This window comes from Podarcis tiliguerta, assembly GCF_965153285.1.
Source record: "Podarcis tiliguerta genome assembly, chromosome: 7".
Taxonomy (NCBI): domain Eukaryota; kingdom Metazoa; phylum Chordata; class Lepidosauria; order Squamata; family Lacertidae; genus Podarcis; species Podarcis tiliguerta.
In genome coordinates, this window is record NC_139540.1 from 1,164,713 (window position 1) to 1,183,824 (window position 19,112).

Below are 19,112 nucleotides of genomic sequence, written 5' to 3' on the forward strand. Positions count from 1 at the left end.
ACAACAACAGAGATGTGGCCTTTCCTCCTCCTCCTCCTCCTTCTTCTTGTTTTATTTAGGGTGTCTCTATTTTCATCAGAGAAATGTGAGACGTGGGTGGCACTGTGGGTTAAACCACAGAGCTTAGGATTTGCCGATCAGAAGGTCGGTGGTTCGAATCCCTGCAACAGGGTGAGCTCCCGTTGCTCGGTCCCTGCTCCTGCCCACCTAGCAGTTTGAAAGCACGTCAAAGTGCAAGTAGATAAATAGGTACAGCTCTAGGCGGGAAGGTAAACAGCTGCTCTGGTTCGCCAGAAGCGGCTTAGTCATGCTGGCCACATGACCCAGAAGCTGTACGCCGGCTCCCTCGGCCAATAAAGCGAGATGAGCGCCGCAACCCCAGAGTCGGTCACGACTGGACCTAATGGTCAGGGGTCCCTTTACCTTTACCTATGTTGCCTCAAGCCAGGCAGTGACCAGTCATCCACCCTAAACCATCACAGCTGGTCTGGGTTGCCACTACCAGCTCCAGGCAACCGCAGGATGGAAGAGGCGCTTGCAGCCCTCTCCTACACTTGTGAATACCAGAACTAACATACTCAGTGATGTATCTCTGAGTAAACATGCGCACAGTCAGCCTTCTCTGGAAGAAGAAGAGATTGGATTTGATATCCCGCTTTATCACTACCCGGAGGAGTCTCAAAGCGGCTCACAATCTCCTTTCCCTTCCTCTCCCACAAGGTGAGTGGGGCTGAGAGACTTCAGAGAAGTGGGATTGGCCCAAGGTCACCCAGCAGCTACAGGTGGAGGAGCGGAGGCGCAAACCCGGTTCACCAGATTACGAGACTACTGCTCTTAACCACTACACCACACTGGCTATTATGTGACCCTCAAATAATCCTGGTTATCGCTACCTTGTGTATGTGCATCGAAATCATGTCTTAATGCAAGATGACAGGGAAAGACAAGTTGCTGTTGAATCGATTAGTCGTGTCCGCCTCTTCGTGACCCCCTGGACCAGAGCATGCCAGGCACTCCTGTCTTCCACTGCCTCCCACAGTTCGGTCAAACTCATGCTGGTAGCTTCGAGAACACTGTCCAACTATCTCACCCTCTGTCGTCCCCTTCTCCTCTTTGTCCATGGAGTTTTCTTGGCAGGGTACTGGAGTGGCTTGCCGGTTCCTGCTCCAGGTGGAGCACGTTTGGTCAAAACTCTCCAGTATGACCTGTCCATCTTGGGTGGCCCTGCACAGCAGAGCTCATAGCTTCTCTGAGTCATTCAAGCCCCTTCACCATGGCAAGGCAGTTGTGGTTGATCTTAATTGGCACAATTCCCCTTTAAGGACATGACGTTGAGATGGACACCTGCATTCACCTGCTTCCCCCACCCCTCCAGTTATTTTTTGTGCGTATATAATTGTTATTAAAGATTCTCTTGGTGTACATTGTCTCTTTTTTCAGGTCATGGTCTAATTTGCCTCATCCAGGTCACAAGCCTCTTTCTGCAAATTGACTCTTGAGCAACGATCACCATTCCTCAAAAGTTCAGATGCACTCAGCTTCTTGAAAACATGCCTGTTTTATCTGCTTGTGGACTTTCCCACCCACAACACCAGATCCCAGCCTTTCTCATTTCCTCCCCCCCCCCCAACTACGTGATGACAAAGAATTTTTTTGAGTTTGCAGTCATGCAGGAAATTAACACACAGTTAGTTGTCCCTCCTTTCCTTCTTTGCAACACACTCAGCTTTGAAATTGAACTGTTTCTTCATGGGTTTCCTTATGGCAGCAGGGCCCCCACTCCTCTGGGGCAAGGCTCCTGTGCCTTTAAGGCTACTATTCGCCAATGCACACATACTTGGGAGTAAGTCTGCAGTCTTAATCCCACTTACCTGGGAGTAAGCCCCATAGAACCCAATAGGACTTACTTCTGAGTAGACATAGGCTTGTGCCTTTAGTCCCATTGAACTGAAGGAGACTGAATGAGGTTGAACCCTGACAAGACAGAAGTACTGTTTTGGGGGGACAGGAGGCGGGCAGGTGTGGGGGACTCCCTGGTCCTGAATGGGGTAACTGTGCCCCTGAAGGACCAGGTGCGCAGCCTGGGAGTCATTCTGGACTCACAGCTGTCCATGGAGGCACAGGTCAATTCTGTGTCCAGGGCGGCTGTTTACCAGCTCCACCTGGTACGCAGGCTAAGACCCTACCTGCACGCAGACTGTCTTGCCAGAGTGGTGCATGCTATGGTTATCTCCCGCTTGGACTACTGCAATGCGCTCTACGTGGGACTACCTTTGAAGGTGACCCAGAAACTGCAAATAATCCAGAATGCGGCAGCTAGACTGGTGACTGGGGGCAGCTGCCGAGACCATATAACACCGGTCTTGAAAGATCTACATTGGCTCCCAGTACGTTTCAGAGCACAATTTAAAGTGTTGGTGTTGACCTTTAAAGCCCTAAACAGGCTCGGCCCAGTATATCTGGAAGAGCGTCTCCACCCCCATCGTTCTGCCCGGACGCTGAGGTCCAGCTCCGAGGGCCTTCTGGCGGTTCCCTCATTGCGAGAAGCAAAGCTACAGGGAACCAGGTAGAGGGCCTTCTTGGTGGAGGCACCCGCCCTGTGGAACGCCCTCCCATCAGATGTCAAAGAGATAAACAACTACCTAACATTTAGAAGACATCTGAAGGCAGCCCTGTTCAGGGGAGTTTTTAATGTGTGGCATTTTAATGTATTTTTAATCTTTGCTGGAAGCCTTGCAGAGTGGCTGGAGAAACCCAGCCAGATGGGTGGGGTACAAATAATAAATTATTATAATTATTATTACTACTTCTCAATAAGCAGGCTCACACTACAGCAGGTGTTGATATGAAAGAGCTGTAGCTCAGTGGAAGGGCACATGAAATTGCTGGCGTCTCCAGGTAGCATTGGGAGAGACCCCTGCTTGATCCCCGGAGAGCTAGCTAGTGTAGACCAGGCTTCCTCAACCTCGGCCCTCCAGATGTTTTTGGCCTACAACTCCCATGATCCCTAGCTAGCAGGACCAGTGGTCTGGGATGATGGGATTTGTAGTCTCAAAACACCTGGAGGGCAGAGGTTGAGGAAACCTGGTATAGACAATACTGAGCTAGATGGAGCAAAGGTCTGACTCAGGATAAGGCCTCTTCCTATGTTTCATTAGTACCCCAAGAAATCTTGCTAGCCCTACAAGAGCTGCCTTCATCACAGGGAGCCCCCACCCAACGTCTATCAGTGGTTCCCAACCTGTGGGTCCCCAGATGTTGTTGGACTACAACTCCCATCATCCCTGAGCTCTGGCCTTGCTAGCTAGGGGTGATGGGAGTTGTAGTTCAACAACATCTGGGGACAAACAGGTTGAGAAAGGTTAGGTCTTCCATCTTATCCCCCCGCCCCCAATTACTGTTAACAAGTGTGCATGCAATGCTGAATGACTGCTAATGAATTTATTGCCCGTCTGTTGACTCTCTTGATGATATTGGCCAATAGGTGTCAATACACAATTGCACTTTCCTGAGTGATGACAAGTTCCAAGGCCAGGCTGGCTACCTTTTGGAAGAGAGATCAGTGCAGCAAGCATGTGGAATTTTGAAACAGTTGGTTTATTTGCAAATATGCAAGTAGAGCATAGGTGGATGGAAGATAAACTCCCAGACATCAGCTCCACTGCTTCAAAGCAGATCCCCAGTGAGGGACACCTCAAGATCCTTTCAGACTCTCTCCTGTCTCACACAGAGTTTACAGGGTCCAAAGGCCTCTTCCATTTAAAAGCCTTATGGAAAAAATTATCCAGGCATCCATCTATGTGGAACATCAACCATTGGGGCCATTGGCCAAGCAACTTGTCTAACAAATGTTATGGACAGATCCCGAATTGTAGCTAAGTTGGAACTGCAACAGCGAGTGCTTAGATATACTACGTAATTGTTTTGCAAAGGAGTTGCAGCCCTTGATGGGGATATGATAAGGAATGTATGTGTGTATGTTTATATATACATTTATTTATTCATTAAAAAACCTATTTTAAATATTTCAAATTAGACCATTTTTTGGTAAGTTGTACCCAAATTTACTCATCCTAATAGTAGACCAGTTTAAATCAGTGGATCCGAGTCACTTTGATTCATCCATAATGATCTCAGTGGGTTTGAGTTCAAATCACCTCTCAGCCATGAAGTTCACTGGGTTACTTTGGGGACCAGGCACTGCCTCTCTCAGCCAATCCTACCTCACAGGGTTGATGTGAGGATAAAAATTGAGATGGGGAGAAGTGTGCAGCCACCCTGAGCTCTTTGGCGAAAAGGCAAGATAGGAATTGTTGTTGTTTAGTCGTTTAGTCGTGTCCGACTCTTCGTGACCCCCTGGACCAGAGCATGCCAGACCCCCCTGTCTTCCACTGCCTCCTGCAGTTTGGTCAAACTCATGCTGGTAGCTTCAAGAACACTGTCCCACCATCTCGTCCTCTGTCTTCCGCTTCTCCTTGTGCTCTCCATCTTTCCCTTTTCCAGGGAGTCTTCTCTTCTCATGAGGTTGCCAAAGTCTTGGAGCCTCAGCTTCAGGATCTGTCCCTCCAGTGAGCACTCAGGGCTGATTTCCTTCAGAATGGAGAGGTTGGATCTTCTTGCACTCCATGGGACTCTCAAGACTCTCCTCCAGCATCATAATTCAAAAGCATCCATTCTTCGGCGACCAGCCTTTATGGTCCAGCTCTCACTTCCATACATCACTGCTGGGAAAACCATAGCTTGAACTATACCGGCCTTTGTTGGCAAGGTAATGTCTCTAATACTAATACTAATACTAATACTAATAATAATAATAATTTATTATTATTAATACCCCGCCCATGTGGCTGGGTTTCCCCAGCCACTCTGGGCGGCTTCCAGCAAAAGATTAAAAATATATTAAAACATCAGTCATTAAAAACTTCCCTAAACATGTATCTGAAGAAGTGTGCATGCACACGAGAGCTTATACCAAGAACAAACTTAGTTGGTCTCTAAGCTGCCACTGGACAATTTATTTATTTTTTATATATGTAACAAGAAGAATAGAATTAGCAGCCTTGGCGCAACTTCCAGCAGGGACGCCCCGAAAGGGTTAACCTCCGAGCGGCCGCCTCCCCCCGAGAACTACACCTCCCGGCAGCCCCCGCGGCCGCCCTCCAATCCGTCGCCTCCCAGCATGCTCTGGGCGCGGCGCCGGAGTACAAAAGGCCCCTCCTTTCCCTCGGCTCTCCTTCGCCCCGCGGCGCCTCGCCCCCCCTGCGACTACACTTCCCGTGGTGCTCCGCGCGGGGCGTACGGCGTCCTCGAGGCGAAGTTTTGGCGGGCGGGTCATGGAGGCCGCTGCCGAGGGGGCGGGGCGCGGGGACGCGCCTGAGGAGGAGAAGCAGCGGCAGCGGCCGGAGGAGCCGAGCGGCGGGATGGGCGAGCGGGGAGCGGCGGGGCGGCGAGCGGCGGGGGCGCCGGCGGCAGGAGGGGGCGACTCGCGGAGGGGCGCCGGAGACGCCGCCCACCCCCCCGAGGGCGGAGACTTCAGGTAAACGCGGCGCCCCTCAGAACCGGGGAGGGGGCTTCGCCCTGACAGGACTCCCCTCAAGGCCCCCCCATCCAGGCTACTCGGGGGGGGGGCGAGGAGGAGGCTGGTCTCCGCCCCAGTGACCCCCCCGTCTCCCCATCCCTCTTGGGGGGGCTCTGAAGGGCAGCAAGGACACCGCCCCCCACCCACCCAGGGGCGCTGGGGGGTCCGCGGGGGGCGCTGCTGCCCCTCCTCTTTGGGGGGAGGCGGAAGAAAGCGGGGGCCTCGGCGGGGTCCCCCTTGCCCGGGACCCCCAGAGCGGCCCTTACCTGTCTTGGGCGCGGGGGGGGGGAGGCTGCCCTTTGGACGGGGCGGGACCCCCGGGAGGCAGTGGGGTCTTCAGCTCCCCCCTCCGTCTCCTCATCCCTCTTGGGGGGCTCTGAGGGGCAGCAAGGACACCAGGGACGCTGGGGGGTCCTTGGGGGGCACTGCTGCCCTTCCTTTTTGGGGGGAGGCGGAAGAAAGTGGGGGCCTCGGCGGGGGTCCCCCTCGCCCGGGACCCCCAGAGCGGCCCTTACCTGCGTTGGGTGAGGGGGTGGAGGGACTCACCTGTTGCCAGGTACGCGGGGAGGTTTGGGGGGTTCCTCCTCCCTTTGCACTTCCTCGCGGGAGAGGTACCCCGTTTCCCCGAAAGTAAGACACCCCCCGAAAATAAGACCTACTTCCAGTTTTGCCTCTCGCTGTAATATAAGGCCTCCCCCAATATAATGCCCCCGAAGGTACTGGAAGGCGTTGTACCGTATACAGGTAATAAATTTCCTTTTTTGGTGGGGTTCAACAATAAATGTGTACAGTATTCTTCTTCATGGAAAAATAAGACATCCCTTGAAAATAAGACCTAGCGAATTTTTGGGAGCAAAAATTAATATAAGACACTCTTATTTTCAGGGAAACATGGTAGGAAAAACTCACGGGGGGGGGGCCCTTATGTGTTTCCCCCTTTCATTCCACCCCATGGGTAGGCAAACTAAGACCCCGGGGGCGGATCTGGCCCAATTGCCTTCTTAGTCCGGCCTGCGGACGGTTCGGGAATCAGCGTGTTTTTACATGAGTAGAATGTGCATAAGGAATCTATTCATTTTCTTCAAAATATAGTCTGGCCCCCCACAAGATCTGAGGGACAGAGGACCGGCCCCCTGCTGAAAAAGTTTGCTGTCCCCTGTTCTACCCCACGTCTCCCCCCAAAATCTAGTTTGGGGTAGAAATAGGTTGCTGAGATGATGGCTCTGGGGTACCCATTTCACGCCCTGGGTAAGCTCTGAGCAGAGTTGGACCCCCCCCACCGCTTCCCCCTCCTTGTGCTCCCTGCCCCCAATAAAGTAGCCGGCCTCTTTTCAAGGGGCAAAGGAGGGCAATAAAGAGGAGCAGTGAGCAGGGTGTGGCTCCTGTCACCATCCCCACTTGGGTTCAACTTCTGACCCTGTTCTTGGCTGCTTTTCTTCCCCTTCTGCCTTCCTCCCCCCCCATGGCCAGGCTGCCTATCCTGCGTGACTCACCCTAGGATTTCACATACACTTTGAGTGTCTCTGTATGTTCCCTGCAGCTGCAAACGTGCTGCCTGGGTGTGCAAACCGACTGTCACAAGGAGGTCTTGGCCATGGCCCCGGGGAAATCCCAAAGCCCTATCAGAACTGGGGGGGGGGGGTGAGAGAGAAGTGAGGCCCCACAGACTGGCTGGTCAAATGTGGCCCCCACCCGCCAATGCCTTCCTTTCCCAAATGTTGCCCATCTCCTAGACTTGCTCTATCAAGAGCTAGGAGGAATGAGGGTGGCTGGGTTTGCCTCCTAAAATGGACATTTCTCCTTGAGCTTTTCTGGCCTTGTAAATAGAGGCAGGCAGGGTCTCTGCAAAAGTGCCCCCCCAACTCTCAGCAAAGCCCCCACATTGACTTAGAACGGCTCAGGTGTTGGGAGGGCTTGATGCAGGAACATTCCTTCACATCGACCCTCCGTTTTGGGGCTCTTGCTGATGGTGCAGAATAATATTTGGGTTGAGTTAGGTGTTAAATTAAGGGACGCGGGTGGTGCTGTGGGTTAAACCACAGAGCCTAGGACTTGCTGATCAGAAGGTTGGCGCTTCGAATCCCCACGATGGGCTGAGCTCCTGTTGCTCGGTCTCAGCTCCTGCCCACCTAGGAGTTCGAAAGCACGTCAAAGTGCAAGTAGATAAATAGGTACCGCTCTGGCGGGAAGGTAAACGGCGTTTCCGTGCGCTGCTCTGGTTTGCCAGAAGCGGCTTAGTCCTGCTGGCCACATGACCCAGAAGCTGTACGCCGGCTCCCTCGGCCAATAAAGCGAGATGAGCGATGCAACCCCAGAGTCGGCCACGACTGGACCTAATGGTCAGGGGTCCCTTTACCTTTTAGGTGTTAAATTGGGATTGCAGGAGGAAGAACCCAATAGATGCAGAGAGGCTGAGCAGTCCCTGGTGGTATATTTGCAGATAGCTATGACGTTGTCCCGTTCCCCTGTGAAGATGGGCGGGGGAGGCAGGTGCCCTTGGGCCATGGAGGGCTTTTGGTGGGGCAAGTGCATCTCATTCTTGCCCCCCTCCCTTCTTCCAAGAGCATGAGAGGGTTCCCAAAGGTGACAGGTCTGGCCCTTCTCATCTTGCCTTGGGACCTGACTCCTAGCTTTGCTGACTAGGGCTGATGTGAGTCACGGTCTGAAACACTGGGGGGGGGGGGCATCAGACCAGGGTAACGTCAGCCCAGAACATCTGTCTGGGTGAGGAGGTAGCCGGAGCAGCTGGGAAACCCCGAAGCAAAGTGTGCATCCAACAACAGAGGTGGACCTGTTCTTCAGGTGGAGCAAAAACCCATTTAGCACCTGAATACTGTTGTCTTGGACTACCTGCCCAGGTACTTCTGTTTTCTCTGGAATGTGTGTCATTACACAGCCAGTCCCTTGCGCTGAACCAGCACTTCTGCTCTCTCACTGGAACTGGATGAAAAGAGCAAGCCGTTTTAGGTAGCACCTGAATATTGATTGTCCTTCATCCCACACCTCCGGGTTGCCTCTCAGCAGCTTCAGGTTCCTGTTGGTAAGCTTGCGGAGGAGGGCTGCCTCTGAGGCGCTGAACCTGACTGGCCTGGGATGGGGTACATAGGATGCAGACTCCGTCTAGGACTTGCAATGCAAATTGCTCCAAAACCACAAAAGTGGTTGGTGCATGTGTGTGTGCGTCCTGAAGATGTGGGATACAGCAGGACGCTTTGCTACTACAAAGCAGGTGTGGACCTTGTGGGTACCTGGATGGAGGTATTCCAGGGAGCTTTCTTTGCACTGCCTTTACTGCCGTGGAGGGAAATGATAAGAACTGAACAGTGGCTCTAGTTGTGGGTGGAGAAAGAGGGTAGTTAGACATTGCATATTTAGAGGCATGTGATTTGTGCCAAAATGGAGGTGCTTCTGGACTATTAAATGCCAAGAGGCATTCTGTTTCATAGAAAGGTGCCTCTCCGAGACCTGAGTTACTAGTCCCTAGTGATCCTGCGCATGTTGAATCTAGCTGATGTTGCAGTGCCAGGGTGGGGACTAGGCTCCTTAGGCCACGATGTGACCCAGGAGTGGGTCGCAGCCTACCTGTGGAAGACAATTTGTTGTTGTTTAGTCGTGTCCGACTCTTCATGACCCCATGGACCAGAGCACGCCAGGCACTCCTGTCTTCCACTGCCTCCTGCAGTTCCCGCAGTGGAAGACAATTAGAACCATAGAATTGTAGTGTTGGAAGGGATCCCGAGAGCAATCTAGTCCACCCCCTGCAATGCAGGAATCTCAACTAGGTCATACGCGACAGGAGGCCACCCAACTTGCGTAAAAACCTCCAAGGAAGGAGATTCCACCACCTTTTGTGAGAGTCTGTTCCCTGCCATACAGCATTGTTTCGGGTAAACTGACCTACTCCACAACTTTGGATCCTGCCTGTCTTTTGAGTCACCTCAACTGGTTGCTCTACCTGTCTAAGAATCTGGACAAAAGATACCTGGCAGCAGGTCTCACCAGCTTGTGCCTCGCCTGTTTTGCAAACAGAAGTGGCGGGCCCTCTCTGTCCTGTTTGCCAGGCCTGTTTTATTGAAATGGCGACACCTTGGTCTCCTTGCCTGGGTATCAGTGCTGGGGTGGAGCAGATCCTTGGTCTGGATTAGGTGCCTCACTCCCCCGCTTGCCAAAAGCTGCCTTGGAAGGAGATGTGGAGGTGGCCGTGCTGGGGACAACTGGCTTTCCAGCTGTGGCAGATAAGCAGCGGCTTATGTCACCAGGATTCCTAGGGAGCCCACAGCTGAGCAAGAAATGAGCCTTCCTTGGTCCGGTAGACCTGAAGGAGTGTCTCCACCCCCATCGTTCTGCCCGGACACTGAGGTCCAGCTCCGAGGGCCTTCTGGCGGTTCCCTCCCTGCGAGAAGTGAGGTTACAGGGAACCAGGCAGAGGGCCTTCTCAGTGGTGGCGCCCGCCCTGTGGAACGCCCTCCCACCAGATGTCAAAGAGAACAACAACTACAAGACTTTTAGAAGACATCTGAAGGCAGCCCTGTTTAGGGAAGCTTTCAATGTTTGATACATTACTGTATTCTAGTATTGTGTTGGAAGCTGCCCAGAGTGGCTGGGGAAGCCCAGGCAGATGGGCGGGGTAATTATTATATTATTATTATTCCTCTTCTACTCCCAGCCTGGGATTGTGGACCGTTTGTCCCTCTATCTCTGTAAGGCAGTGGTAGGCAACCTAAGGCCCGGGGGCCGGATGTGGCCTATTTGCCTTCTCAATCTGGCCCGCAGGAATCACCGTGTTTTTACATGAGTAGAATGTGTGCTTTTATTTAAAATGCATCTCTGGGTTATTTGTGGGGCATAGGAATTCATTCATATTTTTTTCCAAAATATTATCCTGCCCCCTACATGGTCTGAGGGACGGTGGACCGGCCCACCTCTGAAAAAGGTTGCTGACCCCTGCTGTAAGGCCTTCCCTGGCAGCAGCCTTGCAAGGACTTGGGCAAAGGCCTTTTCCCGTGGAGGGGTCTCTGCCTCCCCCTGCAGATGCTTAAGGCGACTATTGGGCAAGAATGGCTTTTGTGCCTCCTCCCTGGGAAGGCTGGCGGTTGTAGTCTGGCCGGGAGACACTTGTCTCAGCGGCCTGATCAAAAGAGCGTCAAATGGTGTGGCTGCTGCAAAGCCGGAAGGAGCAAGGACTATTGTGGGGCAGAGAGAAGCTCTTCGATTCAGGTAGCAGCAGGAGGCTGGGCTCCTGCGTCTCTGCTCAAAGGGCACAAGGAATCGGAGCTGAGCTGCTGCTGAGCATGGCTGACCCAGAAACGCTCCGTTGTCTGGCGGGGTTTTTTTTTGGGGGGGGGCTTTGAAATCAGCCCCCCTCCTTCCTGGGCTCTTGGGCTCTGTGCTGCAGTTCCAGCATCACAGCTCCTAAAAGCGGAAGGTGGTATTTTGAGACATTTGGGTTTTTAATACTATTTCTAGTGACTCACCATAGGCTTTTTTGGGACCAGCAGCACAGGGGCATGAACTTGAAAAATGAGCAGGTGAATAGAACACCAGGTTCCCCCCAATATTTCGGCCCTTGGAGAATTTCATCTAAGCTGCCCTGTATGTGTGTGTCTGAGGCTGTCATTGAGACACTGATCTGCCCTGGTCTGCTTTTATGAGCGGATCACTTGTGGGCAACGTCCGTAATCTTGAAGGGGTATTTGGGACGAGCAGTGATCCATAAGGACATAAGAAAAGCCTGCTAGATCAAGTCAATGAGGGCCCATCTAGGCCAACCTCCTGTTCTGACAATGGCCAACCAGATGCCCTAGTTGGAAGCCTGCAAGGAGGATTCGGACGCAAGAGGCCTCTTCTCTCCTGTGGTTTCCAGAAACTGGCATTCAGAAGCATTTCCATCACGGCCAGGAGCAAGGAGTGATGTACTGCTAGAGCGGTCAAATATCCTCTCCTACCTTCCTAGACATTCCCACAGCCTTCCATAGCTCTCTCCTCCTGTCTTTTAACGCCACCCCTGCGTAAGGGAGTTCCAGAGTTTAACTGCATTGCATGAAACGTTTCTCTGTGTCCAATTTCTCCAAAAGTCAGAAACGACTAAACAGAGGCCTCAGCAATATATCGATGTAATGCCCAATACCGGGTTGAAGTCCAAATCATGCTTTCGGTTTCATAATTTTTGACCTGGCGATATTTCACAGGAGTGTGTGTGTGCGGGCACGCTATGCAGAAATCACAATGTGGGGGAAACCATGAAGCAAGCCAATGCTTCTAGACCAGGCTTCCTCAACCTCAGCCCTCCAGATGTTTTGAGACTACAAATCCCATCATCCCTGACCACTGGTCCTGCTAGCTAGGGATCATGGGAGTTGTAGGCCAAAAACATCTGGAGGGCCGAGGTAGAGGAAGCCTGTTGTGTACATTCTTGCAGTCCCTGTTAACTCGGCTCATTTCTCCCCTGGCAGTGAATCCTAGGAGCAGGAGCCGGCAAAAATCACGTTGCGGGGAAAACTGAAGCCAGCCCATGGCTCTGCGTAGCTCCATCCTTATTTTAGATATCGGTACAGTATATCACAGTGTTTAGCTGATGATGTTGAAAACCAGACATTGACCAGCCCTACTGCATGCCATGAATAATTTTATAAATTTCTGTCATGTCACCTCTTATCTTTGTGACGCTTCCCGTGTCGAAAAAGTGGAAGCTTGCAAAGGAGAATGTGGTTTTCTCCTGCTAGGTCAGTTCCCTTTCTTGGTGGAATGCGCCCAGTGGGTGGCTGGCCTGCAGCTCAGCCAAGAGATCGAGATAAAAGGCTTATCCAAACCGATTAAGGGGCTGTGATAGATGCTCCAGCAACACTGCCTTGCTTGGGGGTTAATTCCTGGGATTAAGAAACACCCTGGGGTCAAGTAGGGGAAATGGCTCAGATTTGTGGAGGGGATGGAAGACTGTTGGGCTGGAGAATGCGGAAGAATCTCTCCCTCTTGCCTCATGAACCTAATTCAGTGGTGTCCAAACTTTTTTCAAAGAGGGCCAGGTTTGATGAAGTGAAGGGCCGTGAGGGTCGACCAAAGGGCCAACCAAAATTGTTGACCTTTTTTTAGGTTTGAAGTTGTTGAGCTCCCCCCCCCCCCCCCAGGATTCTGCCCTGGGAATTAAACTGCAACAGGGGCTGGATAAAGCCAACCGCCAGATTAGGCCCCCATAATGGACTTTGGCCCCTTCATGGATCACTGCCTTGCCATGGCAAAGGGGCTTGAAGAACTCAAGAGAAGCTATGAACTATGCCAAGCAGGGCACCCAAGATGGACAGGTCATAGTGGAGAGTTTTGACCAAACGTGATCCACCTGGAGTAGCAACCGGCAGGCCACTCCAGTATCCCTGCCAAGAAAACTCCATGGACACGAGATGGAAATGCACAAAGCATGGGAAATAAACAAGATGAGCTTGAGCTCTTGGTACAGCAAACTAAATATGACATAATAGGCATCACTGAAACCTGGTGGGATAAGTCCCACGATTGGAATGTAAAAATGGAGGGATACAATCTATTTCAGAGAAACAGACCAGACAAGAAAGGAGGAGGAGTGGCGTTATATGTCAGGGATGTGTATACCTGTGAAGAGATCCAAGATTTAGAACCTCAAAGCCAAAGTGAGAGCATTTGGGTCAAAATTAAGGGAGAGAAGAATAATAGTGACCTCATTGTGGGAGTTTACTATAGATCCCCAAGCCAAACGGAGGACATAGATGATGCCTTCTTGGAACAGATGGCCAAGCATGCAAAAGGAAGGGAGATAGTAGTAATGGGGGACTTCAATTACCCAGATATTTGTTGGAGGTCAAACTCAGCCAAGAGCATAAGGTCAAACAGATTCCTCACTGGCCTTGCAGACAACTTCATTGTCCAGAAAGTGGGAGAAGCAACAAGAGGAACAGCCATTTTAGATCTGGTCCTAACCAATGTCGATGACCTGGTTAATGGGGTAGAAGTGGAAGGATCATTAGGCGCAAGTGATCATGCTCTTCTGAAGTTTACTATACAACGGAAAGGAGCAGCCAAGCATACTAGGACTCAATTTCTTGACTTTAAGAAAGCCGACTTCATAAAACTTAGGGAAGTGCTGGGTGAGATCCCATGGACAGTAATACTAAAAGGAAAGGGAGTTCATGATGGCTGGGAGTTTGTTAAGAGGGAGATAGTAAAAGCACAACTTCAGGCAATACCAATGAGACGGAAACATGGAAGGTGCCTAAAGAAGCCAGGGTGGCTATCTAAAGAACTTTTAACTGAGTTAAGATTAAAAAAGGATGTGTACAAAAAATGGAAAAGGGGGGAAACCACCAAAGAGGAATTCAAACAAATAGCCAGCACGTGTAGACACAAAGTCAGAAAAGCTAAAGCACAGAATGAACTCAGGCTTGCTAGAGAGGTTAAAAGCAACAAAAAAGGCTTCTATGGGTATGTTCGTAGCAAAAGGAAGAACAAAGAAACAGTGGGGTCACTCAGAAGAGAAGATGGTGAAATGCAAACAGGGGACACAGAAAGGGCTGAACTCCTCAATGCCTTCTTTGCCTCAGTCTTCTCCGATAAAGAAAACAATGCCCGACCTGAAGAATTTGGAGGAAATGATTCAGCAGAGGAAACACAGCCCAGAATAACTAAGGAGATAGTACAAGAATACTTGGCTAGTTTAGATGTATTCAAGTCTCCAGGGCCAGATGAACTGCATCCAAGAGTATTAAAAGAACTGGCAGATGTGATCTCAGAACCACTGGCAGTCATCTTTGAGAATTCCTGGAGAACAGGCGAAGTCCCGGCAGACTGGAGGAGGGCAAATGTTGTCCCTATTTTCAAAAAGGGGAAAAGAGAGGACCCAAATAATTACCGCCCAGTCAGTCTAACATCAATACCAGGGAAGATTCTGGAGCAGATCATTAAGCAAACAATCTGTGAGCACCTAGAAAGGAATGCTGTGATCACCAATAGTCAGCATGGATTTCTGAAAAATAAGTCATGTCAGACTAACCTGATCTCATTTTTTGACAGAATTACAAGCCTGGTAGATGAAGGGAACGCAGTGGATGTAGTCTACCTTGATTTCAGCAAGGCATTTGACAAGGTGCCCCATGATATTCTTGTAAAGAAGCTGGTAAAATGCGGTCTTGACTATGCTACCACTCAGTGGATTTGTAACTGGCTGACTGACCGGACCCAAAGGGTGCTCATCAATGGTTCCTCTTCATCCTGGAGAAGAGTGACTAGTGGGGTGCCACAGGGTTCTGTCTTGGGCCCGGTCTTATTCAACATCTTTATCAACGACTTGGATGATGGACTCAAGGGCATCCTGATCAAATTTGCAGATGACACCAAACTGGGAGGGGTGGCTAACACCCCAGAAGACAGGATCACACTTCAAAACGACCTTGACAGATTAGAGAACTGGGCCAAAACAAACAAGATGAATTTTAACAGGGAGAAATGTAAAGTATTGCACTTGGGCAAAAAAAATGAGAGGCACAAATACAAGATGGGTGACACCTGGCTTGAGAGCAGTACATGTGAAAAGGATCTAGGAGTCTTGGTTGACCACAAACTTAACATGAGCCAACAGTGTGACGCGGCAGCTAAAAAAGCCAATGCAATTCTGGGCTGCATCAATAGGAGTATAGCATCTAGATCAAGGGAAGTAATAGTGCCACTGTATTCTGCTCTGGTCAGACCTCACCTGGAGTACTGTGTCCAGTTCTGGGCACCACAGTTCAAGAAGGACACTGACAAACTAGAACGTGTACAGAGGAGGGCAACCAAAATGGTCAAAGGCCTGGAAACAATGCCTTATGAGGATCGGCTAAGGGAGCTGGGCATGTTTAGCCTGGAGAAGAGGAGGTTAAGGGGTGATATGATAGCCATGTTCAAATATATAAAAGGATGTCACATAGAGGAGGGAGAAAGGTTGTTTTCTGCTGCTCCAGAGAAGCGGACACGGAGCAATGGATACAAACTACAAGAAAGAAGATTCCACCTAAACATTAGGAAGAACTTCCTGACAGTAAGAGCTGTTCGACAGTGGAATTTGCTGCCAAGGAGTGTGGTGGAGTCTCCTTCTTTGGAAGTCTTTAAGCAGAGGCTTGACAACCATATGTCAGGAGTGCTCTGATGGTGTTTCCTGCTTGGCAGGGGGTTGGACTCGATGACCCTTGTGGTCTCTTCCAACTCTATGATTCTATGATTCTATGTTCTCGAAGCTACCAACATGAGTTTGACCAAACTGTGGGAGGCAGTGGAACACAGGAGTGCCTGGCGTGCTCTGGTCCAGGGGGTCACGAAGAGGCGCTTCTCCCCGCTGCCAGCCTCCAAACCAGGTTGGGGGACAGTGGGATGGCAGCGTTCCGCCTCCCTGCTGTCCCCTGAGCTTGTGGGGCTGGCAGCAGGGAGAAGCGCGCTTCTCCCCACCACCAGCCTCCAAACCAGGGTTCCCAAGGCTTGCGGAGAGCTTCCTGAAGCCTGGAGAGCGAGAGGGGTCGGTGCCACCGACCCCTCTCGCTCTCCAGGCTTCAGCGAAAACCTGCATTCGCCCCATAGGACGCACACACATTTCCCCTTCATTTTTGGAGGGGAAAAAGTGCGTCCTATAGGGCGAAAAATACTGTATGTTTTTATTGAAATTTTATTGATGTTAGCTGCCCTGAGCCCGGCTCTGGCCAGGGTGGGCAGGGTATAAATAAAACTTATTATTATTATTAGTCCAGGATCCTGAACTCACAGTGGCCAACCAGGTGCCCCCACAGGAAATCCTCAGGCAGGATCTAAGCACAAGAGCCCCCTCCCCTCTCAAGGTTTTCAGCGACTGCGAGGGCAGAGCACAGCTTCTCTGGATAATAGTTATTGAGAGCCCAATCATAGAATCTGAGTTGGAAGCAACTAGGGCTGGGCAACACCTGCTTTCCAAGCATTGTGATATACAGTAGTACCTTGGTTTAGGAGCTTTTTCCGTTCCGGAAGTCCGTTCTTAAACCAAAACCATTCTTAAACTGAGGCGCGCTTTCCCTAATGAGACCTCCTACTCCTGGTGCCAGACCACCGTTCGGATTCTGTTCTTAGACCGAGGTAAAATTCTCAAACCGGGACACTATTTCCGGTTTGGAGGAGTTCGTAAACAGAATCGTTCTTAAACAGAACTGTTCTTAAACCGAGGTATCACCAGCTATAAGCATTGTGATGTACTGATAGAATAATGATAATACGACTAAAATTTATTATTTCTGTGCTGCACATCCGACTGGGTAACCCCAGCCACTCTGGGCGGCTTCCAACAATATCCCACAATATCTGAAATAAGGATGGAGCTCTCTAGAGGCATTCATGGTCCCCCCCCCCCCTTGTGATTTCTGCACACACATATCATGATTTGTGATATATTGCCAGGTCAAAAATTATGCAACCAATATCATGATATGGACTTCAAACCAGTTTCTTGGATGATACCAATATAAGCCTCACTCCTCCCCCCCCCCAAATTCCGACTGTGAAAAGTTAAATTCGCAACCTAACAAAAATTGGCTTTTGCGATATCGCCGCTGAAACAGACATACGGTAAATCGGAATGGGTGAGAGCGCCTGCGGAATTTTAAGGGAACGGCTTATAGTCGGGTATTCTTTTTTTATCCCCCCCCCCTTTGAATTTTAAAGGTGCGGCTTATATTCGGGCCAATACGGTATATCGCCCAGCTCTGGAACATTGCAACCCCCTGCGATGCAAGAATCTCAGCTGCAGCATCCATGACGGGTGGCAATCGAACCTCTGCTGAAAAACCTCCCAAGGAAGGAGAGGTCCACAGCCTTTCCTCCATGAGCTTGTCTAACCTCCTTTTGAAGCCCTCCCAAGTTGGTGGCCCTCGCCGCCTCCTGTGGAGCAGCGCCCCCTTTGCAAAACCCCCGGTGCCTCCCAGATGCTTTGATTCCCAATGCCCATCCGCCCCAGTCAGCACTGGGGAGAAGGTTTTGGGCATGAGTGCTTTGGGGTGCGAATGTGGCTGTGCATTAACCTCTTCTCCCCGCCTGCGTCTAGGGCCGGCCTGCTTCTGCCCCTGCTTCCTCTAACCTCTCCATCCTTCCTTTCTTCTTCCTCCTTCCCTCCCAGATGCCACAGACTTCAGGATTCCCTGCTGAGCTCAGCCAGTGGCTACAGCAACTACCGGGGTATATTGAACTGGTGTGTTGTCATGCTGGTGAGTAGCAAGAGTTTGCCCCTCTGCCCTTGCCCTCCTGCCTTGAGGCTGCTTGGCACCTCGTGCCAGGTCTCTTGCAGCACCTCTGCTCTCTTGAGCCTCCCAGCGGCAGCAGCAGCAGCAGCAGCAGCAGCAGCAGCTGCCAATCCCCAGACAGAGGCACCCGGATCCCTTCCCTGCAGAGGAGCTGGCCGGGAGCCAGGCAGACGGACACACTCCAGGGGCAAGGAGGCCGTTGTGGCCATCCCTGATGGCACAGAAGGGCTATTGTGGTGTCGATAGCCCGGCAATCTGGTCCCAGGATGCTGGCTCCTGGGGTAATAATAATGATAATAAGCATAATCATAATCATAATTATTTATACCCCGCCCATCTGGCTGAGTTTCCCCAGCAACTCTGGGCGGCTCCCACTCAAGTGTGAAAAACAATACAGCATTACGTATTAAAAACTTCCCTGAACAGGGCTGCCTTCAGATGTCTTTTAAAGATAAGATAGCTGCTTATTTCCTTCACATCTGAAGGGAGGGCGTTCCACAGGGCGGGCGCCACTACCGAGAAGGCCCTCCGCCTGGTTCCCTGTAACCTCACTTCTCGCAAAAAGTGAAGTGAAACTGCGTGCCTTTGCTGTGGGAGGAGGCCTTAATCAGCCTGGGCAAAATGCTTGAACAAATCATGGGGCGAGATAACCCTCCTTCTTCTGGCTGCTTAACTCTTGGCTAGTGTGGGGTCTGAGCTTTAATAATAATAATAATAATAATAATAATAATAATAATAATTTATTTGTACCCCGCCCATCTGGCTGGGTCTCCCCAGCCACTCTGGCCGGCTTCCAACAAAGATTAAAAATACATTAAAATGTCACACATTAAAAGCCTTCAGATGTTAGGTAGTTCTTCTCTTTGACATCTGGTGGGAGGGCGTTCCGCAGGGCGGGTGCCACTACCGAGGAGGCCCTCTGCCTGGTTCCCTGTAGCTTCGTTTCTCGGAGCAAGGGAACCGCCAGAAGGCCCTTTGCTTTGATTCTCCTCCTGCAACACTCTTGGGTGGGGGGTGGCCTCAGTGCTTGGCTGGCTCTGCTCCTGCTGCCCAGGCGAGGAGAGGCGATGGCAGCAGCTGGCACGTACCCCAGGGCGCTCTCTGGCCCCCTAGCCACTGGGCTCCACTCTGAGGCTGCCCTGCCAGGATAGAAAGCTGCGTGATGCTTCCAGGAAAGGGTCAACTTCCAGACTGGGATGTTTATGAAAATTAGCTTTTCCACTTATCCTCTTTGTGTAGGGGGCTTTCCAGTTTCAACCCCCAAAGCTTTCTGCTTTGGG

At 51.1% G+C, this 19,112-nt stretch overlaps 1 protein-coding gene across 1 annotated transcript in view; it reads left to right on the forward strand.

Annotated features, from left to right (window-relative positions):
* The first annotated feature begins 5,318 nt into the window (after positions 1 to 5,318).
* The window catches only part of DGAT1 (diacylglycerol O-acyltransferase 1), a 34,396-nt gene continuing 20,602 nt past the window's right edge, over positions 5,319 to 19,112 (forward strand). Inside the window, exons 1-2 of the mRNA XM_083449067.1 lie at positions 5,319 to 5,536; positions 17,709 to 17,796. Coding sequence (XP_083305193.1) covers positions 5,334 to 5,536; positions 17,709 to 17,796 — 291 coding nt within the window. The 5' untranslated portion in view covers positions 5,319 to 5,333. The remainder of the gene's footprint in view (positions 5,537 to 17,708; positions 17,797 to 19,112) is intronic.